At 39.0% G+C, this 24,791-nt stretch overlaps 1 protein-coding gene across 1 annotated transcript in view; it reads right to left on the bottom strand.

Moving 5' to 3' along the window:
- Window positions 1-1,607: 1,607 nt before the first annotated feature.
- PTPRO (protein tyrosine phosphatase receptor type O) overlaps window positions 1,608-24,791 on the bottom strand; it is a gene marked incomplete at its 5' end in the record, with an annotated part of 155,472 nt that continues 132,288 nt past the window's right edge. Inside the window, 12 exons of the mRNA XM_084287753.1 lie at window positions 1,608-1,793; window positions 2,938-3,058; window positions 6,198-6,333; window positions 8,778-8,932; window positions 10,467-10,589; window positions 11,587-11,721; window positions 14,025-14,101; window positions 14,616-14,706; window positions 15,717-15,798; window positions 17,160-17,195; window positions 20,364-20,447; window positions 24,123-24,191. Coding sequence (XP_084143879.1) covers window positions 2,954-3,058; window positions 6,198-6,333; window positions 8,778-8,932; window positions 10,467-10,589; window positions 11,587-11,721; window positions 14,025-14,101; window positions 14,616-14,706; window positions 15,717-15,798; window positions 17,160-17,195; window positions 20,364-20,447; window positions 24,123-24,191 — 1,093 coding nt within the window. The 3' untranslated portion in view covers window positions 1,608-1,793; window positions 2,938-2,953. The remainder of the gene's footprint in view (window positions 1,794-2,937; window positions 3,059-6,197; window positions 6,334-8,777; window positions 8,933-10,466; window positions 10,590-11,586; window positions 11,722-14,024; window positions 14,102-14,615; window positions 14,707-15,716; window positions 15,799-17,159; window positions 17,196-20,363; window positions 20,448-24,122; window positions 24,192-24,791) is intronic.

Raw genomic sequence — 24,791 nt, forward strand, 5'->3', positions numbered from 1 at the left:
AGAAAGAGAAGTAAGAGGGAAATTCATCTCATACCCATTTAATAATTAGTGGTAGAGTCCTGTTTCTTTCAATACCCTTCAAAAGAACCTGGTTTATTTGAGGGTTATGTTGTCTACGCAGTTTTGCATAGCATATGTGGGACAGTTGAAATGGTTTTCCATTATAACCATTACTGTGATGGAGTAGATGTTAAAAGAATATATACCTGTTTACCAGCTGGAGGAATAATTCTTTGAAATAATCAGAATAAATTGGATGTCGTTCGAAGGATGTTATCAGGCTCCTGGAAGTGGCTGAGCTACTAAACTAAAACTAACTACACCCTGGTACACTGACAGGTGATAGCAAGCTGTGGAGTTAAAAAAAAAAAAAAAAAAAAAAAAAAAAAAGGAAAGAAGTACATGGGGGTGCACTTGCTGCTTTGCTGACAGTGACTTCTTCACAGGTAAGCAATCCAGTGTGTTTACTTTCAGTTCGTTTTGTTTACATTGATTTACCATTGCTGCTAACTTCCAATGAGGTGACACAAAGCAACAGGCTACAAAATGCTATCAAACATCCATTCTGACAGCATCCATGTCACAATACACAATGATGTACCGGAATTATACAAAGACAAAAAAATATATAGCTAATTATTCTGACTAGAACTGAAACTGACAGCAAAAAAGAAAAGAGCCCCTCACCCTGACCCGACGTCCCTGCAGGAATCCATGCTGACACTTTGGCAGCCTCGTAGCAATAAAACGATAACCATCCCTTCACATGCCAAAACAACTGTTTGTGTAACACCGTGAATTCTGAGCCCGGAGAAATAGTTACATCCATTAAAGCACTTTTTTTTTTTCCCAACCTGGATCAGCTTCACATTTTTACACAGGTTTAATACTTATTAAAAATAATAAACAAATGAGGGGCATAGGCACCATAGACTGCTCAGACAGTTAAATGCTATAGTAATGGAGTCTAAGATATCCCAGCTTAAAATTCAGCTGCACCTTGATTAAAAAACATCCTGATTAATGGCATTACTGAAAAGTTTGGTGAAAAGAGCAATCCCTCTGCTTAATTAGTAGTTGCGCTGTCACAAACCAAAATGACACAGTTCCTCAGTGTTGGCTGCCTGCTTCAGCTTTTGGCTCTGTGGTTTGGATTTCTGATGGTCCATCCATTCCTTAGGTCTTGTGTCTCCCCAGGCCCTAAGCATAGAACGTCAGGGCTGTAGGAAACAGCCCAATCTAGGTACCCAGCACCCCCGTCCCCCCTTTTCTCTTCACAATCTCCAGATTTCTTCATGTATGTTCATGCCTCGCTATTCACTAATGAGGTATTATTAGATACTAACAATGCCTGCTCTCCTATAGACATTAGCACAGACCAGTGACACATGAAGAAAGCTCTTCATTAAACCACTAAAAAAATATTGCACTTACTTTAACCTTAAGCCCAACCTGCACAGAAAAAAAAAATAACTGATAGTACCAAACATAACAAATGCTCTGGAACAATCTATGCATATTTTATGCACATATTATAGTGTCTTTTCCTTCATGTTGTTCGGTTGAATTTGGTCCAGTATTTAAAAAAAATGTCCAGAAATTAAACAGTTCAAAAGACACCGCAGGCTCGTTAAGGCTTTGTCTCCCCAGTGCTTCTGAAAGTTAAAGTTTCTTTCTTTCATTGTCCGCATACTGCAAGGCAGTGGTCTCTCGTGGCAGAATGGCTGGCAGTTTGAGCCATCAAAAGAAAAAAATTGGAAGCAAGGGAAGATGGGTGTGCTTCATGGTCTCACCTGGAACAGCACAGCACAGACAGAATGCGTTAGATAAGGAAATAAATAAGGATCTTAGCATTCATTTCTGCCAGACATCCTTGCAACAGCTCACCCATATGAGCAATTAGGTTCTGGGGCTCAGTTTAGACAGTATATTATATAGACATAGGGAAAAGTGAGGCATGTGCAAAGTCATGGTTCATTTTATGGGCACGGGAATGAAGTGTGCAACACCTCAGAAACCCAGTGGAGATGGCTAGTGTTGGAGCCTGTAACGTGGCTTTCCACCAGCTACTTGAGAAGCCAGTTTATGTTAAAAGCGTGCAGTTTCCTGCTCCACCTCAAAGCAAATGTTAGGGTTATGGCTGGCTTATTACTGCCACCTAATGAACTAAAGCTCAGCTGCTCAAGCATCAGTGACTCACCTCCTCACAGCTTGTCCCCACTGTGCAAGGAAATGTGTTTGCTTGCATGAGCTTTGTAGACAGAAGGCAACAAACCATGGCCTGGTAGTTCACGGTGATGTGCTTTATGCTGACCTGGGGACTGGGCTAGCTTCACGCACTCTAGTGGGTAACTGGGGCTGTTTGGATCAGCATGATGTTGGCTAATGGTGGTACCAGTTTGAGAGGCCTCCTGTTCCTTGATTCCCCAGAGGTTCTTGTCAAAGCTTTTGGGCTACTATCTCGTTCTTCGAGAAGCTGTTGACAGGCCAGCTGTATTAGCAGCCCAGCCCAAACCCTCTGCTGGCCTTGGTAGCCTGGCAGCTGGGGAGTGACGTGAGAATGACCGATGCAAAAAAATAACTTCCCTCTGCCTGAATCCTTTACACTTTGCAACGTGTGGTAGGACAACTAGTGGGAATGCATAGATTAGACAGTAACTCAGGACGTCATGACACTCTTACTCTTTGAACAAGTAAGCCAACAAACCTTTACACTGCCATGGGAAGCATGGAGGCTTATTTAATGCAAGAGACTGAAGGACTTTTGCTTGCACTGTCTCACAATATCACGTCTGAGGAGGATGAAGCTCAGAAAGCTCCAAACCCCAAGCAAAGCTCCTGCAGTGTGAGGAGCAAGCCCCCATGACACTGGTTGCTACCAGGCAGCTGTGATGCTAAGCCGTGAGCATAGCACAAGGCTAGGCTTGCCTGACTTACCACCTGTAACTCCAAACTAGGATTTGCTGACGTTCTCATATATGACATCGCTGATGCAGAACTGCTGCTTCTTCTTTTGCCACATCAATTGCACACACTGGTGAATAAAAATGTATTGTTCCTGGAAGAAAGAAACATATGAATGGGCATTTTCACAACTGAGAAAGCCTGACAAAAGCCTGAACAGTGAAACAGCTCAATAGGTCATAGTAACAGTTTGCACATGTTCTCTGTTGCTCCCTCCTCATCCCGTCACAATGTACAGTGACTAGTCTGCTCCCCAAATAATAGCCCTTTGCTGTTGCACATAGGAGTAGTGGAAGTACCAAAATCTACCTGAGCATCAAAATCTGCCCTAGCATTGTAATTACTTACTAACAATGTGTGTAATGATGGCCGATATTGATAATGCCTTATTTATAACGTGGTTTACTGGAAATCTTACTTGCGTGTAGAAACAATAGTTGCTATCATTCACAGTTCCCCTTTTGACTGCAGAGTGTGAATTAATCAGTGCTACGAGGGGGCTGTGCAAGCACATTCCAGCTGTACAGACGACAGCCACAGTGCAAGTCACATGCTTCCTCCTGAGCAATGGCACTGCTGTGTGTGTGACTTATCTTTCCCATTTAAATCTGAAATTAAGCTCTTCACTGTCACAGTCTCTGACACAGTCCGTGGTGGCAGTTTTGCAGGACAAGGAATGTTGGTGCTGTGGTGCTGACCAGTTAGAGAGGGGCAATCGACTACAGGGACCTGTGGCATGCAGTAACCCAGCACTTGATGTCTTTTCATGGTAGAGATGTAACTGACACTACATGGTCTCAGGTCTTCAGCTTGCAGGCTCTATATGGCCTTTAGGAAATGCATAATTACATTGCCTGAAAATGAATTAATTCCCAGAAAAGTAACCAAATGCTTTATGTACAACAAATTACATCCATGCCACACATACACCTGAAATATTTTGAAGATCTCCATGTTCCCTAATGCTTGACTTCTTTACCAGTAAAATGCTAAAATCTGATTTTGCACACAGAGCACTTAATTATTTTGGGAGTTATCACCCACTGTGCAAATGACTCTGAAAGCAAGTTGAGTAAATCACAGGTACCATTATATTTGTGGACAGGTTTTCCATGCAAAAAGAATATCTTCAATTTTGGTTATGGTTTGCTTTTTCTGAATTACATCATCATACAGAGAAACACTGCATTTCAAATTTAAATCTCAGTCATCATTTGAGTTTATTCCAAGCAGAGAAAGCAAACCCTGATGAATCCTCCAGTAATCCTTATGTTGACCAAGCACGGAGAGCGAGTAGCTCTCAAGCAAAAACAATTCTACCGAGACAGAGGCAGTTTCAAGCTCCAAAACCTGAGTCTAGATTTCAGTCCCTGTCCCCAGTGGTCTGCTGATCCCAGCAGGTATCAGGATGAGCTTGAAACATGTCCTGGACCACAGAAATGCCTGGATTTCCTCACTCCCATTAACTCGGAGTGACTGGTTTCAATTCAGGGTGTTTTCTACTCTAACTCCCTTTTTGGGCTTCTGCCATTTTTTAAAAACTTCTCTGTCAGACACAGCCAAGTTTCCAGCATGTGAGGAAACATGAACCCAGGTGAGCTGTGTGTGCCTTCAGGTTTTGTAAGGCGATCCTTCCAGTGCCTGAGTGTCATTGCCGCCTACTGACCTCTGCACAAGGCTTGGCGGGGCTGTGGCCCCCCCTGCTGCACTAACCCAAAAACTAGACCCCAGGCCACAGCTGGCCACTTCAGACAGGCACTACATGCCCATGAGAAGGGATATTCCCTCCCCCCCCCTTCCCCCCCGCCACCTGTATATATTACAGCAAGCTTTGCTGACCAAGTTTAGGATGTACGTCTTGCTCTCTCCAATATGGACAGACTATGTAGGTCTGATCCTGCCCCGGGTATCTAATCCTGAATATTAGCACCTGTTCATGGAACATTTTCATCCTGATCTAATTTGCAAGAGCGTTAGAAAAGCCTTCTCACTGCGTGTGTGTGTGTGCATAAAAGAGGTATGATTTGTACATGTGGGTTTGCACATTTGGCAGTGAGAAGACGGGCAGCAGCAGGCAGTAAGAAGATGCACAAGCCACTGCCTATAGCAGCAGAAGCTCAGCAACCACCAAAACTGAGTCCCTGACATCAGCCCCAGGCAGACAATGAGTTTGTACATTAAAAAGAAAAAAGTCACATCACCTCTGGAGCGGTAATGAAGCTGCAGCTGAAATAAAGCACCAAGATTTGCTTTCTGGTGTTTACATAAGGATGTGCCTTTGGATTAATTTAGGGGATTGTGACAAAAAGTGGCAGGTTGATGGGAATGATCCAGAATGGCCTGAGAATGACCTTATTCATTTCTAGGCAGTAGCTGGTGTCCTGCAGGTTTTCCTTTTCCTCTCCCATCCCTGCTAAATCTTCTCTGCTTTGCTCTGGGATAAGCAATCCTTGGCAACAGATTATCTGCCAGACTCAGGCTGCTAATAGTATTGGTGGTGCTTCCAGCTATGTGTGGTTTGCCAGTTTGCATTGTGTCTAACCAGCGAAGAGTACAATGTGCATGAAATCTTTCCATCATTAGTAGAGGAAACAGGAACATTTCAGATGCATAAAAATTTCTGCTTTGGAAAAAGAGTTTCTGTATATTTTTCCATACAAATATTCTAATAAGACTATTCAGACATTTTCCTCAAGAAGAGAAAAAGAAATACCCAGTAGATACAGGGGCAGGGAGAGGGGGTGTCTGGCAGACTCTCTTCGAGTTCTTTTGTCTCTTCCACTTTGGGTATTTGTATTGCCATCATGTAACTTATTTCATATGCTTGACCATATGATACCCTTTTCAAAGTTGTGAATGGCTGTCCAATACTGGTATCACTTCATAAGTAATTAATCCCTTCAGCAAGTCCAACACTTTTCAAAATGGTTTGAAAATTTCAAATGCTAATCTCCTCTAATGGATTTTTACGCGTCCATTTCTCAGGTGAGAACAGCCCATCCCCTCTGGAAGACATCAGTGACATTGAAGATCTATTATCAGACTATCACCTATGCAGCAGATTAATAACATGACAATATTACAACGAAGATGAAAACTTAAATGTCTACTCATAGCTGTTTTGCCAGGTGTTCAGGGGGAACACCAGTCACTGGACACAAGCATGCTGCAGAGGAGCATGAGACAGGTCTCATGATACATCCACATTGAAGTGAACTGAGTGGGCATCCTACCTCTGTCTGCACCATGGACATCCTGTAGGACCGCATGTCAGACACCAGGCCCAATATATCTACAAACTCATGGTCACGGATGTGCTGTAAGAGTCGGTCCAGGGCTATGAAAGTTCCTGTTCGTCCCACTCCAGCACTGCAAAACACACAGACAAGAACAACATTTAGGTTTTTCAGGTGTGGACACAGGAAAATCAGTGGTAGTGTGAAAAGCAGGTGTCCTGCACCTCAGATGTAGCTAATCTGAGGTCAGACAAGTTGGTTAATTTGGGGGATATAATGCCATGCAAGCCTTCATGCATTGTTTAAGCAGAATGTATGGGATGGATGGCTCTGCAATTATTTCACCTTCATATACTCCTCTTCATCTCTTTCACAAGCACATGCACACACTCATCTGCCCTTAACTGGCTGCTCATCCCACTTTTCACTGCTCCCTTCAAAGTTATGAGAAATCCCACACTACAGAAGCTGCAGCCATAAGTGCAGAGAGCCCTGTTCTGCTGTGGAGGCATTTGTGGTAGGAAATGCATGATTCCATGCCACAGCTCTCTGTACAGGGAACTAGAGACTTTGCAAAGGCACTGCACTACTGGTGTTCATCCTCAAAGGACAAACCATCCAGAGGAGGCTTTGCTCCAGGAATTCTGCCTTGGGAGCATGACAGAAATAGATGGCAACCACTCGGCTGAAAAATCTTCATTTTCGTACAGGGATGCTTAGCAACTGGAAAAACAAACACATAATGAGTTGATTTATAGCTTCTAATGTGTAAATATTTCTTTGCATTGTGAATTCATGTGTAACACTGAAGTCTGATTTCATTATGGGTGTGGTTTCAGAGGTTTTGTACAATTTTATAGAGTCCCAACAGAGTTTCTACTAGTAAGGAGAGAAGCATGTGTCTTAAGAGAAGTTGTTTCTTCTGTTTTGCTGTATTTTTCAGAAAAGACTTGGAAGTATTTGCAATAAAGTTGCAACAGGTTTGTTTTTTTTGTTGTTGTCTTTTTTTTTTTTTCTTCTTGTGCTTGTTTAAAAAATATCAATATATCAAATGGAATACAACGGATTTTTTGATCTACTTATTTGACAGATTCATTAATTGATATATTCATAAATAACAAGCGGAAAAGTTCTAAAAATGTCAGTTTTGTGCATTCTTTAATGCTTCAGAACAATTGCTGTAGGAGTTTATCAACACGTTCTTTCTCCACCCCTTCCACTTATTTCAGAACATTGCTACTTTTAATCTGTGTAGTCTAAGTACAGTATATGCTAAAATATTGTCTAAAAACTCTCTCTCTGCTGGTATGAGCATCCTGATTAAAAAGAATATTAAAAAGAAGATAAAAAAGGAGCTGGTTGTTTTCCAGCTCTCTAATGCTTTCTCCTATTCCTTCCCAGAACAATTAAGTATTACAAAGAGTTTAATTTCACAGCCCTACATTCAAATCTCTTCCCTGACTTCCTAGCACCCTTCTTGATACTAGGACTCCCAAAACAATATCCCCTATGAATTTCTCTATTAGGTTGTCGGGGAGGGCTGCATGACTTGATGCTTTTACAGATGCCCATGTTGTTCTGCATTCTGGTCGAAGACCAGGTGCCATTTCTGGGAACTTGAGAAGACATTACTCTACAAGACTGTTTTCTGGAAAGGAGCACTTGAAAGTGTGTCGCAAGGAACAGAGTGCTGACCAGTAACAGGAAAGATCACGCTGGAGGGTGCTGACACATTGTGCAGCAATGCAAACGCTGCCTATGAGGTGGATGATGCAAGGCTGGCAGACACGGACCTCATCAAGCCTCGACTTCCTTCTGGAGCATGTCACCATAACATATACATACTCATCCGTTGCAACCTGGTTATTTACGTCTCTCTGAAAATCTATCGTGAGTGGCTCTTGCACCAGAAGCCACAAAGAGGTTTGAAATCAGTGGGGAGAGCTGTGTCAGGAAGCAATCTGGTATGATATCACTACTAGCACGGCAGCTACCCTGGCGGGGCCCAGGGAGCAAGTGCATTAATAGAAGGCCAGATGATGCCCAAGAGATAAGTCTGTCAGCGTATAAACAATATCCCTCCAAAAAAAAAGGAAAAAAGCACATGTAACTGGTATCATGGGATACTGGGATTATTACTAGCACAGGATAATACTCTTCATGTCACATTCTGAATTCTCCGAAAGCTGAGCAATCAGAGGAGGAGGAGGAGGAGAAGGAGGATGATGTTCTCAGACACACTACACCATCCATACTGCAAAAGCATGGAAATGAGAAAGCAGGGGCCAACTCCAAGCTGCTGTACACCAGGATTGCCTGCTGTGCTGTGCAAAGCAATTTGTTTGTAACAGCCCCAGAGCTGACCCACCTCTGGACAGAAGTGCTGCACCTCTGGGTGCAGGCTGAAATCCCAGACCTGCCACAATCAAAGCAGGGGACTAATCCTTTACCCTTAAAAACAAGGGAAACCATCCTTGGTTTACCTAAGAGATGAACAGAATCCCAGAACCTCCCAGTGGTTCCCCAGCCCATCTGACCAGGTACCTCCTTCAGCTCTCTTTTGCCTTGAAGTGTTACCTGCAGTGTATGATCATGGGGCCTTTGCTCTTTGCTGATTTCTGCCTGACCATCTGCACGAACTGCAGGATGCTTTCGGCGGCATTGGTTGTGGGGACACCGTGGTCTGGCCAGGCAGTGTAGTTAAAATGCATCACGTCTTGCACCTCATCAGCCTAATGGGAAAAGCACAATGGCAGCATGTTCACAGGAGTTTTAACAGTGCAGTCACGCTCAGTCAGACTGAGGTTTTATTGTTGTGTTGCTTTTTTAAATCCAAATACAGCCTAAGAAAGTAAAGTCCACCAAAAAGGTTGCCACCTTATCATTTACATGTGTATTTACATGATATTTGATTTAAAAAGTGGGGAAAGTGGAGATCAGGCATGAACTCATGTTTCTGTGTGGGATTACTATTTTTTCCTTCTCTTTCCTAATGGTTGTTTTGTTTTGTTTTCCTTTTAAATCAAGCACTGTTGCACTTTTCAAGTTTAGGCTTTCTTCCTCTTTCTACTCCATTTCCTCTCTCTTTCTTCTTCTGCCATGGACAAAGAATAACACTGTTGGCAAACAGTTAATACTGGATTCATGAGAATTTTTCTTCTGAAGTTTCAAAGAAAAACGTCACTGAAACGGAAGAAAAAATCACCTCCCAACATCACCATTTCCAGATGGCAAAGGAAATTCCTTAAAAAAATACCCATTATTAACAAAAGCATTTATAATGCTAAAACCTCTAGTAGATTAGGTGAAATAAGATCCTCAATCCAACACATGTTGTCTTGGAGACTGAAAGTGTGTGGAGGGGAGGGTCTCATGACAAAAGCCCATGGCAAGCAAGCAATGCCTTTAGTTTTACCATTCTGGGTCAGACTAAATACCCCTATTCTAGTAATCCCTCTCCAGTCACAGACAACAGCAGGTGATTAGGGAAAGGTTATTAAAAATGAGATGGGTACAAAAGCCTCTGAAGTAGCTGCCCTGGTTTTGGTAAAGGACAGTTTACCTGAACAGCAAACTGCACTCTGATCATTATTTTCAGTAGATACCAACAGCCCAACCTCTGAGTTGATCCCATCGTGTTTTATGCCAATTCCTTGCTGTATTCTCACATGCTTTATTGTAGCAGCTGCACAGGATACTTGTCTGATTGTGATAGGCTGCAAGGCTCTTCCATTTCCTCTACTTTAATAAATGAAAGCAGCAAAATGCTCTATTTCAGCAGCAGGAGGGAGTGGAGAACCATCTTTGTGGACACCTTTTACTCAAGATCCTGTCTGAGACATGCACGAAACCTTTGCTATAAATATTGCACAATTGCCCCTTTGAATAATATTCTCAATTTCTACATTTTTTTCAAGTTTTGAATGGCTTATAGCAATAAGGTTATGCCTGACATTAAAGAAACAAACAAACAAACAAACAAGCAAAAAACTACATGTGCCCATTGTCAGTAACCATCTGCACCACAGAAATGTCCAGAACCATGGTACTACTGTTGTTTCAGTCTCTGACAAGTTCACAGAGACGACAAACCTAGGGGAAAATCTTGTGGTTGAGACATTTGCTTGTGTGAAGTGACAGTAAAGCCACAATCATTTTTTTAAGGTGCTTTCCACTGAATGCCGGAAATGGACAAAAGTTAATGAAAAGTCTGGACCAACATAGCTCCCATTCCATTAGCAAGGCCATGCAACATGTTTTGCTTACATAGCAAATTCGGAAATTCCTATAAACCCAATCTGTGTGCTCCTCCTCAGACAGCATCTCCACAGTAATATCCCCATATGCAATAGGATCTTCTGTAAAAGGCCAGTAATGATCACATTTAACCTGAAACAGAAATATATGTAAATACATATATATCCATATGTTTAAAAAAAGAAGGACAAAACAATCAAAAATAAAACTGCAGTGAAATGCCTACAGAATTATTTTGTTGAGGCTTCAACAAGAGGTGCTTCCTGCAATGGCTTTCAACTTGTTTTTTTTTCCCGCCTGTGTAACTACAGATATGGTTATACACTGGTTTCTGAAGGGGAGCATTAGCATAACAAAGAATGAAAATGTATAGTTTCTTTATAGATTGTTTTCTACATAGAAGACGTCTAAGAGGAACAAAACATGGGGAACAAGAATATGCTAAAAAAGAACTTATCTTTCAAATTATTCTATTATGATATCAGGGAAAAAATAAAGCCTAATACTTGTATTTTATTTTTATGTAAACTTAAAAGGATGGAAACACAGAGTGGCTGAGGTTGGAAAGGACCTCCAGAGGCCATCTGGTCCAACCCCTGTTCAAGCAAGGGCACCCAGAGCAGGTTGCCCTGGACCACATGCAAGTGGCTTTTGAAGATCTCCAAGGAGGGAGGCTCCGCAACCTCTCTGGGCAACCTGTGACAGTGTTTGACCCCACCCCTTGCAGTAAAAACCCATTTTCTTGTGTTCAAATTGAATTTCATGTGCTTTAGTTTGTGCCCATTGCCTCTTGTTCTGTCAGCAGGCACCACTGAGAAGAGCCTGGCTCCCCCATCTCCATTCCTTCCCATCAAGTATTTACACACAGCAACAAGAACCATCTGAACCTTTTCTTCCCCGAGGGGAAGAGTCCCAGCTCCCTCAGCTTCTTCTCAAATGAAAGATGCCCCAGTCCCTTAATCATCCTGAAATGCTTCCAATAACTTAATGAAGTGCATAGCCAAGTCACGGTTATGATGCTTCCTCATGAAAAACAATGCAAATAAATCCACCCAGAAGAAAATAAATGTTTTTGAGTAGTTTCTTTCAAGAAAGATGTAAGAAAGATGTAAAAGATTTCATTACATACCCTTCTTTTCTCATTACACTGAGTGAGCATGACAATAATTTGAGATTTTTGTTGAAGAACCATTTTCCAAAAATCATTTCTTGTTTCTGGCAGTGGTCCTTGGGTTGCAATGTATTCTTGGGGTGAATTATAACCCTAAGAAACAAAGAGACAAGTGCTTTTTACTGACATGCTTAATGTTTCAGATCACCATTTTTTCTCTGGCATTTGTATGTTTTAGCTTGTTCAAGTTCAATTTGTATTTTTAAAGTGATCTCTAATATAAACTACTTTATGATTTTTTTAAAATTTATCTTGAAATTACAACTTTTGCTATTTTTTGGTGCTCCCAAACTGTAAACAAATTAGAAGGAAAGACAGGAGGTGAAGCCATTACTCTACAAACCCTTTGCCCTGAGAACTGAAAAAGCAAGATTAAAAAAATAAAATAAGGAGAATCCTTAAACAAAGTTCAGCTTCTTCCAGATTTTGTAATTTATGTGTTTGTTTAGTTATAGACGTAAAAACAATTATAAAAGTAGTGGCTGTAGTGATTTTCAAGAACTGATGTAAAGGGAAGATAGCCATGAATAGAAGTATATGAATGTATTTACAGCATAAGTAATTAAATTAACCAAATATTAATTAGAACTCTGTTTAAAATAATAGAAAATGTGCTCAGTCAAGACCCTTAACAGATTATAATTGTTATGTTTTACTGAGCTGAGACACTTCACATCCATGTATTTCTTCTCCTAACATTATCAATGTGCTTTTATCTGTAAAAGACTCCTTCCCATATCCAAAAAGAAAAGACCATTATAAAGACCATGTGAAAGATACACAGAAAGGACGTTTTAGCATGTGATATCACCATATTTGAAGAGACTGCATCAGCAAAACCGTATTTAGAAAGTTATTTAATATTCCTCCAAAGAGCAAAAGATGCGTTCAACACACAGCATGATCCTATGTAAGTTAAGCGTTTTCTGTGCCACCACAGTATGTGGATTGTAAAAATACTGACATTTTGGGAGTACTTTCCATAAACAGTTTCCTCCAGACATCTCTAAAAGTCAGTGTAGTCTAAGTTTTTCTGTTACACAGAACCTTGTTTATTTGTCCAGCCTAAGTGGCGAATCCTTATTATCATGGAGACACAGATCACCACTGGTATCAGTGTTTGGACAGGGGTAAAGAAGCAATCTTCAGGAACAAACAAGCCTTAAGATGATGTGTCTGTTCTTGTTGTGAAGACAATTTTTTGGTCAGCACTATGCTGTAAGTAAAACCAAACAGCTGTAAACTACAAAAAACAGAATTTGGTAATCCAGAAAGGACTGCCTACATAAAACCCTATTATCCATAATCCAATGTCATAGAAGTTTCCTGATCTGAGAACGATGCTTTTGAAGACTGGAACATTTTTCTTTCTTGATTCACTACAAGCTCAGACACATGCAACTGTAGTGTTTATGTTCAGGCCCTTGCCACACAGAAGCTAAGTACAGGCAACATACTCAGCAGCACATGCATGGGCGATGCCACAGTGACAGAGAAGTGGTTTCACTGACTCATTTGAGGGCTCCTCCCTTTTCCGTAATCCTGACTCAGCTCTCCCCAGCACAGCCAGGGCCAACTCTGTCAACAAGGGTGCAGAAATGCTCATCTGTATGTGGTCCCCAAGCGAAATGTCATCTTCTAAATGGATGCTGAAGTGCCCTGCTGCCTCTCCATGCAGAGTAAGGCAGTGCACATTGCTCTCCCTGAACACTGCACACACTGAGCCCCAGCAAAGGGACAGTGGAGAAGGGAGTGATAAAACAAGGGCAAACCTTTGGGCAGGGACAGTGGAAAGAGATGACGAGGTTTTAGTCCAGCCCCATTGTCAAAATATTTGGCTACAGCTCTGTGTTCACTTCAGTTATCCTAAAACTCTGGGTGTTCTGGGTGTAAACAGCTGCACACTGCCAGGCAGAAGGAGGTACATTGGGAAGACTAGAAGCAATGAAAAGCAGAAGTGCTTCCTACACACCATCTGGGCTATACGCTTTTTGCGTGTTGTAGTATCTGGCATCATCCTTTTTCCAGGTGCAGTAGAAACTCAGAAATGTTTCTGGTTTAAAAGTTTCTAATTGCTATCCTTGCCGTCTTAAAAAAGCACTGGACCACTTAACCTTTCCTCCTCATTTTTCTACTGCTTCAATATTATTTTCACAAAGATTCACAGTGCACCCAGTGTTACTGTGAGTGCTACCGGTTAAAACTCCCTCCACACCCCACTTTTGTTTTGGTGGGTGGTGGAAAGCACAGCTCCCTGTAGGCAAAGTACTGGAAGCTGAAGGAGATGCTGATAATGTAACTGAGCTACCAGAAGATATTGTGCTGTTTGCAGCTCATGTGCTCTAACTGCTGTGCGAGACACTGTTCTTTACATTGACCAGAGTGTCCTTACTCACAGGAATATAGTTGGCATTAATGTAGTCAGATCCCTCCTCTTCATTCATTGAGACTAACCGGACACGACTAAAATCATCTGTAAAAGGAAATGAGAAATAATTTGGCCATCAAGCACAGCACTCAACTCCAACTACCAAAAATTAAAAGTATCTTATAAAAACTGAAAATAAAAACTACTAAAAAAATAAAGAATGCTCTTATTCACCAACAGAGAACAATGTTTGCTTCACTAAATACTACATGGATGCACCATCACTGCGGTTCTGCAAAATATATCCTCCAATTACCATCGCTTTGGGCTCCCCTATGTTTCATTAAAATCACAGGAAAAAAAAATAGTACCACTACTCAATAGTAGAAACAACCTTGTGTTTCCCACCTCCAAACTCCAGTCTTGACAAACATTCCCCAAAAGCTATATCTCTTCAAAGCTAACAATATAACACCTATTTCCTGCTTCTCTCTAAGGGCAAGCTTTAGAACAGGCTTTTATCAGTCAGAAAATCTGTCTTGATTCCCTCATTCTCTTATTGAAAATCGTCTTTCCCACTCGAGGGACTTTATCAGTCACCTGCATGTACTGTACTTACATGGCAGGATATTTGTGTAGCGATTTTTACAGCGATTCATGGGAAGATCAGCAGCAAAGTGTGGTATGTCAAGCCCAATCAATTTTAGCTCCTGGAGTAAGAGAAAGAAAAATGCCAAGGTAAAACTCTCCAAGGTTCATAAAATGATTCTTTGTGAAGTGAATGCCTGTGCTATGTACCAGACTGAAAATGTTTATAAAACAGTAGAAACCAACAGCATTACTACTCTAAGTTTATTTATCTGATGCCCCTACATTTGGCTCCAAACAGCCACAGAGCAACAATGTGGTCTCATCTGCTGATGGTGCCAATGCACTGCTACCATTCAAGGCTCTGACAAAGCCTGCTCTTCCCCACCCACATGTAGTTAGCCAAAATAGTGTAAAATCAAGGGGGCTGACAAATTCTGTGGTGGCCATCCACCCCACTTAAAGTGTTTTCACTGAGTCCTCAAGTGGCTTTTGATCTTTCTACTAGGGAATGCTTGAAAAATCTTTCCAGTCACTACCTTCAATAGTTACATCTAACATGTGATGCACCAGAGGACTTTCACTGGCAGTAAGGGAATGATAGCCACCCAGAGCAGTGGTAATGCCCTGACAGTCCTCTTGTTCCCCCTTCAAGCCTTTGGGAGCCAGCTCTAGGACTGGAGCTTTTTAGTTTTATATTACTAAACTGACTTTAAATGCAGGGTAATGAAGATAATGTATCTCAATTGCTGTTTAAGAGCCTTCCTTGATCTTCAAGAGAGTTTTGATGTTACTTCCTCGTTCCACTGCTGCCCCTCAAATTAAAGACACTGTAAAAACCTTTAATTCAATTTAGGCCATTGGCATGTCCTATACTTAAAGGAAGTGTGTTGATCTGACAATTGTCTCGAATTACACATGATGACACACTCCAATCTGCTTACTAAATATGTTCTTTAATGGTACCAAGGCCTGCTTTCAAATTCTGCAGAACTTGAAGTGAAACTGACCCACCTAGAAACAGTGCACACTGCACAGTCGTTGCACAGGAAGACACCACACAAACCTAACATCTGGAAAAAGCTGATCTGGTCATGGCAGCTAGGAGATGACAGAGTCCCCATAGATTTACCTCAAATTGCAGAGAAAATTTATAATCAGAATCTTTGGCCATATCCTTGATGTAGCCATCAAAATCATCCAATTGGACAGGGCTTTAAAAAAGAAAAAACATACAAATTAAGAAAAAGAAAAAAAAAAAGTACTAGGTTTCATTTTTATTTTCCCTCAGAATACTATATAAGTGCTGCTGGCACTGATGGGTTTGACAAGGGTTGGGGGTTGGAGTTGTCCTAAATGAGGTAAACCACAGGCCTGAGGTGGGGGGAATGGCCCATGCACCTTTTCTACAAATCCCTGCTCCTTGAACTACATTTAATGTAGATATGTCCCCAGGGTGCAGGTGACACCAAGGTAAGCGGGGAGATCCAGCACCCCGGTGCAAAGCACTCTACATGCCATCCTAAGAGCATGCTTCTGGCACCAGGGCAGCCACCTCTTCACTTAAGTTGCCTTTGTGACATGCAGAAGGTTGTTTTCACACAAGGAAAACATCTGGCAAAATGACAATTTTAAAACTCATCTGAGCTTTGCTCACACAGAAAAATGGATTTCACATAGAGGTTTTGTTTTTTGACAAGGTCCTGGAAAAAAATGTTAAAACATCATTTTGGATGTCACTGCAGTGACAACATTCTCTGCTGGCTTTGAGAACTATACAAATTTACATACAAATTTACATACTTGTATATAATACAAATTATCCTCCCAGACTGAAACAAGTGTGGCTGAAACAAGTGGCATATAAAACTATGCAGAGTATAAATTAGTTTTGATTTAGTGACACTCATCATTCTACACATTTTTCCACCAGGTGAGGGTTTTTCCTTAGAACAGGCAGAGTCTCTGAACATAAAGGAGAAACAATTAGCCTAACACTCTGAATAAGGAAACACAGGTAAACAGCTTCCTTCACCTAATTATCATGCTTTAATTTACAAACTACTGAAGCATGTACACAGTAATCTTTTCATTTACTTTGAGGCAATATGCCCAGAGGAACCTGTCTTATCACTACTTAATTACTCCTGTTTACCAGTTAGCATTAATGATTTCTGTGTTCTAGCAACAAACGTAATGAGAGCCTCATCTCAAGAGGGAAATAACTCCACAAAAAAAAAAAAAAAGGATTCCAGTTTTTCATCATTTGTCATTTTTAACTAAGGATAAGCTCCATTGGAATCACTAAGTTGGATAATTGATCATTTCCCTGATGACTAATTTTCTATCAGTGAGGAGCTGTTTTACCACAATTTATCTGTTGAGCAGAATTGCTTTTGTCCAATTACTATTTGTTTTCTGCTTTCAGACATCTTTCATGGCATGTTTACCAAGAAGCTTTCTATATATGTAATTGCAATATCATTATACCATATACCACATAATAGATGTTTAGTTTAAGGAGATTTTTTAAATTTTATTTTAAAATTCATTAAATATCAAAGATGTTACATACTTGGTCAGCTTCCTCTTCTTTAATCCATTTTTACTCCTGTAAAATAAATAAATAAATAAATAAATGTGTTTTTCATTCATTAAACTACTATATGTTCTTTATAATTAGTACTGATTCAAGAATGCATGTTTACTGGCCACCATAATAGTCAGGATAAGCTTGCTGATAATATCTTGGTCATTTTAAAGCTGATTGCAAAATTTGCATTGATTCCAGTGGGTTTTGTTTTCCATTCAGTGGCTCTGTGAACTACCACCTTGTGAAAATCTGTTCCAACAAGCAACGGGTCCTCTGCCAATCCTGACCCAACTGCAATACTGGCTTCATGTGGGCCAGGGCTGAGTTCTGAGCCCAGCCGAGCCTTGCAGGGTCTCTGCTGTTGCAGGGGATGGAGAACCAATGTAGAACGGAGAACCAATACTGCTCCACTCTGGTTCTATTGGTCTGGGAAAATGGGTGCCAATGCTAGAGAGAAACCAGTGACAAGAAGTGTCAAAGGGAAGAGAAGACCACTTGCAAATTCAGTTAACAGTGAAGGAGAAAGGAAAGGGCTTTGATGCTATTTGTCACTCATTGCACAACCTGTTTAGGATGATCAATGAAGACAATGGCAAATATCCTAATTACTTCAGCGGGACTAAAGCTTAAACCTTAGATAATTTTAATTGACTTTAACAGCTAGAGATAATTATGCTAGTCATGTAAAACACTTGTCTTCACATGATTTATAAGAGATATAATTCACTAGGGACAGGTGAAAGCAAGCTTATGAGTGAGTTAAAGCAGTACAACCCATAAGAAATTGACTTAAGAACTACACTACACTAACCACCACCATGTGGATTTTTGGAGGGTGTGTGTATGTGTGTTCACTTTGTTGGTTCCACAATTCATTACCCAATTAATCAGAGTAAATGCACTAAGTGAGAAACCTCAAATAATTTGGGTTAAGTTTTGAAAACACTGATCCTCTCTGTTAAACCAAACACAGAGCTTGAGTAGATTTTCACTTACTCATAATGAATTCTAGTGGTGTCATTTTTTTTTCCCCGAGTGTCAAATAATGTTCATTAATTACATTATAATGATACAATTTTTAATTTCATGATAATAGTAAAATTATTTCTAGATACACGTGTCATAGATACATGTGTCATAGCTTCAATTGATAAATTAAAACTGAAGACTTTTCATTACAAAAAAATGAAGATACAAAAAGAAATATTAAGAAGTGGAGCATTTTTCTTTTTCTTTTCTTTTCTTTTTTTTTTTTTTTTTTTTTCCCTTCCAAATTTATAATTGAAATAAAAAATTAATTTCCAAAATTAAATTTTACAGAATGCTCAGCTTCTGGAGCAGCCACAGCTATAGTATTTATTTTTTTTTTTATCTTTTCAATGTACACTTGCATTTAGATGTGAAGCTTCACCTACAGAGTTAACAAGAGCTATGGTAATACCAATTTTACACTAATGTGGAGTGTAAAGTATTACTTTATGTTGCAAAGCATTGTTATATACCTCTTCAGCCCACAATGCTAACTATACAGATACTGTCATCTATTTGTCACCTCTTTATATGTACTATATAAATACATTATTAGTATTTATTCTACATCTTCGAAGATTTGTTTCCCAAAGAAATCTTAAAATTAATTTACTTAAATTACTCAATGCATTTCTTTCCTATCCCCTATGACCATGATAAATCTTTAATGTTGGGTAGATTGGAATTCATTTCAGAATGAAAAAAAAATCAGAGTGCTGTTTATGACAGGACTGTTTTAAGAATTCTTCTGCAAGGAACACTTCAAAACTAAAATAAATGATTGACATCCATTTCTCATCAACAATTTCTTGTTCTTTGAGACTCCTCAAAAGGCCTTTTTAGTGCTGTATTTGTTTAATGAATGTTCATAAATGTTTTAAACCAATGTGTGTGCAAAACAAACACTTTTGAAATGTTAGCTAGTGTTTCATCTTTTCTTTCATTTACGCTACAGATTAAAATACAAAGAGAGCATTTCATCTTATCTCTTTTCAACTTCAACTCCTTGAAAGTTGGTCATCTAAACTAAACTAGGTAGCTTTTCATTGTAGTGGAAACCTCTGAAGAACGACACACATCTGGAGAGGTGAGTTAATGCATATTGATATTCATGATATTAATATTAATAATGCATACTAAACAAAAAGAGGCAAAGGGATGAAAGAAAAAGATAGCTCTTTGTATCTTCTACAGAGTCAACATGACCCAAAGAACACCAGTCTCAGAAATCTCTATGCTGAAAATTTCTATGACTACCTAACCAGGGCACTGTTGCTCTGTGGTAACATAAGTGAAAATATTTGGTCAAAAGTAAATCTTAATTTTGATACCAAACACATTTTTGTACATCACTATCCCTTGGACTCCAGACCATCAGGAACATAAGTTTATATTATGTAAAGAAAATAGTATTTTTGGATCATAGCCCATTTATATATACATATATGTATGTATATATATATAAAGTAAATAGTTCATAAAACAGTTCTGTTTCTAAATAGACCCTCAGATTTTGGTGGATAAATATTAAATATATATATATCAATACTTTACTAAGGTTTTATAAACTATTTATAGACAAAACTATTAAATACACACACACAGACATGCACACAATGACAAGATTTTTATACTTGGGGAATACTAGTTTGTATGGACCCTCAGTGAATTGTTGTCTCCAAAAGCAAAACTTTTACTGAAGTCAGTAGAGCAAAACTACACCTTTAAAAACAAAGGCATTTGACATCACACAACAGAGAAGTGGGCGAATATCAAGAAATTTTATTATGTGAAAAGCAGCAGCAGCAGAAAGCAATGCCAGGCAATGAACAGATGAATAACTCGCACAGAAGATGCCAGGATTTATAATGAAATGGCAAAAACTGCAAAGAGACAGCAATGAAATGAGTATGATTATCACCATGAAATTAGCTTTTTAATATCAAAATGGGTTGGAGCATAAACTGATATGAAATATATAAAGCAGGGTAGCAAATACTTTGATACCCACATCCTCTCCAATCCATGTTATAGTACAAGAAAATCATTACTTCAAGAGCTTTGACCGTTTGAAAATAAAAGAATCACACATCTTTCATGTAATAGAAATTAACATCGGTTACATATTGCATATGGAAAAACAAGTAAATCACTTACCAAGGATTAATATAAAATGCCAAAAGATAATCAGTCCAAAGGCATGAGGGTAGCAGAGTTAGGAAAGCAAATACACTTCTACGCCTGTGAGCATTAATAAATAACATACATAAAGATGAAAAAGTGAGGAGTTAGTAAGACAAACAGAAGTCAGGAGATCAGCAAATTCTATTTTAAAAATCTGCTAAATCCATAAAGGCTTCTTCTTACTTACTTCATAAAAATATTATTAGCATCCACAGAATTTTTACTCCTCAATAAAATTCTATATGATCAGAATAAATGTGTTTTGTGGTTTTGATTCAGGTCTGTTATTCTAATTCAGCATTAATATGATAAACTTGCAGATTTTCAGAAGGTAAAGTGATTGTGAGTTTTATCCACAGGTTTAGCACCACACTTAAGTGGTGCTAAATCTATTTTTTTGATGTTTTGAGCTATTGCAGGACAGATGTAGTTTGTTTTTACCACATATGACTATGATGATCTACTACATTTGTTCCTGCAATTGATTTCTTGGATACCAGTAGGAATGCCTGTATCAGAGTTAAATACAGATCATTCCAGTATCTCCTAATACTCTCCATTGAGTCAGATTTCTGAAAACATCCACACAACATTTTGCAGAGTCCTATCTGTACTTTACATTCTCTTCTAGGTTTCCACCAAAATATCACCTGAACTTCCTCTAGCCATGGTTCCTATGAATAACTACCCTCAGCAGGTTTCATTATGGCTAAAGGAAATTTGAGTACAAAGTAGTACCAAACTTCTGTATTTGCAACCTCTTTACCAAATTAACTCAGGGAACACAATAAGGCCCATTCTTCCTAGTGGTTGAGGGGGATTTAAGCATCTTGCAGATGTGAAAAACATATTAAACTTCAATAAAAATTGCCACAGTAATAAGACTTCTGGCCAAATACACTCCCCCCCTTTTTTTTTCTCATCAGAAAGTCTGCTGTCCCAAAGGTAATACCATCCTTCCACAACTGTTCTAGAGAACCACAAAGTGAAATTTCCTTTTTTTTTCTTTCCTTTTTTTTTTTTTTTTTTTTTTTTTTTTCCAATACTCCTGGCTATTATGATGTAGGTATATCCTCTGTTTTCCCTGAAAAGCAAGTCATATCAACTGTAATAACCTCTAATATCAATCTTCCAACCAGGGATAGAAAACTGCCCACACAGTGAAAACTCCAAGATACATTTCATTAGGTTTTATTTCTAAGGAGAAAATGGGCAGTGCAGTTTATGCTAGGTAACTTCCCCAGACATAGGTAGGGACTGCAGCATGAGTTGGCCAGAAGCAAGAGCCCTACATAAAACTTGGAAAGGGAGCTCCTCCTCTGCCAGCTCCTCTGCAGGAGAGCCACTCTCCCCATAAAAATGACCAACAAAACCAGTCATGTTACCAAGGATGTGGATTACTTCTCTGTGCTTTGAGAACAACACCAGTGAAGACAGCAGAGCAATTCAGCTTTCTAGATAATTATCTACCAAAGCAGTTATAGGATCAGGGCTTTAGGGCCTATCTGCCATCAGGATTTCCAGGGGACTAGACTGAGGATAAATTTTGGCCTTTTGTAAGCAGATCTTTAGCACCACAGAGAGGTTTTCATTAGGCTTAGGAGAAAGAAGGGATGATGTTGCCAAAATAGTCATCTTTTCTTTGGGATACCCCAAATGAAGTTTTCCAGAGTGTTTACTTCCTTTTGTCTGCAGAGGCAGAAGGAATTAATTAAGTTTGTATCTTCTTTCATTGTCAAATCATCACGAGCAGTTTCTACACTTTACCAAATCACAAGCTAGTATGCTTGCAGACCTGCTTATATCATTCACAATGTAGATTTAGGAACTGCCAGCATCAAAAAATAATTGATTTTGTTCAAGGTATGAAAAACACATAATTGCCCAATAAATAAAACTTTGTTTTTCTGGAATTATGCAGTCTTTCACCCACTGCTCAGATGTACTGAATTTTGAATTTTATTTAATTAAAAGAGAGAGATGCAGAGATTAGCAAAGTCCTGAAAACTCTGCTGAGCTGAAATTTCCTTAGGAATCAGTGATATACCCATAGCACCCCTATTAGGACCCCAGAATGACACCAAGCAAAATCGTTTTCTTAATCCTTGTACCTGTCTTTGGGGCCATGGTTCCCATTTGGCTGCCTGGATGGACAGTGAATCTGGAGTTGAGATTAGACAACAGAGGCACACGGAACAAGGTATCTTCACTAACTCTCAGAGAAGTCAGGAATGTAAGTTTAGGGCATACTGACTTCAAATACCAAACATTTGTGGAGGTATTAAGCAGAATAATTTCCAAAATTTATATTTTTATAACATAATTTATGCATATATACATATATACACACACACATGCACATATACTAAATCAAGCAACGAGAAACTTCACTTACACATCCATACCTATTAATTCCTCTTCCCATAAAAAAGCTTTTTATGGTTTTAATAATATTTGTTGCTACTTTAATCATTTGATTCAGGCTTGGATATTTAATTAACATGAGTGTTTGATCTTCTGCCTTTGTTGCCATTAATATAGTCCAAGAATGAGAAGCTGAAAGAGAGATTAGTTTCTGCTGCATACAGCTGGCTGCTATTAAAGCTAAACCAAGCAAGTGAAAAGCTTGTTTAATAACCAGTTAATTAGCAGCACAGAGAGGTATTGACAGGATTTGTTGGGCTTGTTAGTTCAGTTTACACGTTTATTAGCAAAAGACTTGTGGTGTTGTGTCAATCCATTTAATCCTGTCCTTGCTGGCAGGCTGTGTCCCATGAGATCATGGAACCAATTCCCAGCACACTAACTCCTCTTTCCAACTTAGCTATCAACAAAGCTGACCATGTGTGTAAACACAAGGCTCATATTTTCTTCTTCCTACATACTGGAATGAGGCTTCAGGGGGCTGACAGCATATTTTTAAATATCTGTGTTTGGACTTGCCTTGGAAGTCATGGATCTTTTTGAAGAGATTGCTAATAACAAAACAGTAAAAACTCATTTGATAATCAAAATAGGGTTGTGAATAACCATGCTGGTAGCAGTGAGGTAGATTTTAGATACTTTTTGCTTCTGTAAAAGCTAATTCTAAGACTACATTCAAATACTTCTCTTCAGCTGATAGTGTCAGTGATGGTTTGGAGTCCATAGTCAGTGCCTGCAGCTCTTTAAGGTGATTTTCTAGACTAGGAAGAGTAAGTTTTTCTCCCAGTCATTTCAACTGTACTGAACAAAAATTTACAGTAAATATTTGAGTTGGTTTGCCCTTGTCTTGCAATCCAAGGAAAAATTAACTAGTGGTATTGCATGAAGACACCTGCTAATTGATCATCTACAGGAAAGCTTATTTCTTGGTGTAAATATATTCCTATGGAAGTGCTGATGGACTTATAGATCAAGTTTCTACACTTCTGTTATTTTAGGAATTATGTGTCAATAAAAATGTGTCAGTAAAAGTAAAAAATAAAAAAATATATATGCTCCAAAATCACGTATGCAACTCGGTTGACATGTATACATGTACATCATTCCCTACTAAAAATACCAGGTGACAGTATACAGTCTTTAGTCATCATTCAAGAAATAAAGTAATAAAGTAACAGTAATAGTGGTTTTATCTTAAACAGGGACAGTGATCACATACAAATAAGATTTTAAGATTTAAATATCATATTTGCCAAAAAGCAGAGGTAGGGAAAAATATAATTAAAAGCTTTGCTTTAAAACACTCACCAATTATATGGAAGCTTTCCATCTCTCTCTAAAGATGCAAAGTTGACAAAGGTTCCAGCCCCACACTCCCTGTTTCAGGAAGACAGTTGGGTATAAAGTTACCATTTTTGGATTTTCAATGCTTGCAATGATTTTGATTTAACAGAGAATTCCAGAAGTTTCTGGGAAGTGCTGAGCACTCACATTTGTGACTAGGTCTGAGATTATGTATTATAAACACAACTGAAATCCCTCAATATAGTCCTCCAAAACCAGTAAATGTTCAACACCACCCAAGACCAGGGTCTTTAATAATCCTCAAAAAGGCTGAAAAAAAGGAAAATATTGGTAATAAAGAACTGAAATAAACCACATCTTCTGTTCAGATTTGGGCTTTCTATAGCCTGGCACTACCACTACTTGCTGGCTTCAGGACACAGACTAAGGATTTACTTTTCTACACTAAATATTTATAGTCCCACCTTCTATAAAGAGAAGATGCATAATTGTCTACATTTGACAGAGACATGGTAACTTTGAATTCACATAATAAATGTGAAAAGTACTGAATTTCCTGAGTAATATCCCAGTAAATTTATCACAAATGAATTATTTTCTGCTACAAATGATAAAATGACTTGACTATTTTTGTTTCCTTGATTTAAACCAACAGTTGCTTGCAGACTCTCA

The sequence above is a fragment of the Netta rufina genome, assembly GCF_964035555.1.
Source record: "Netta rufina genome assembly, chromosome: 1".
In the NCBI taxonomy this organism is placed as follows: Eukaryota; Metazoa; Chordata; class Aves; order Anseriformes; family Anatidae; genus Netta; species Netta rufina.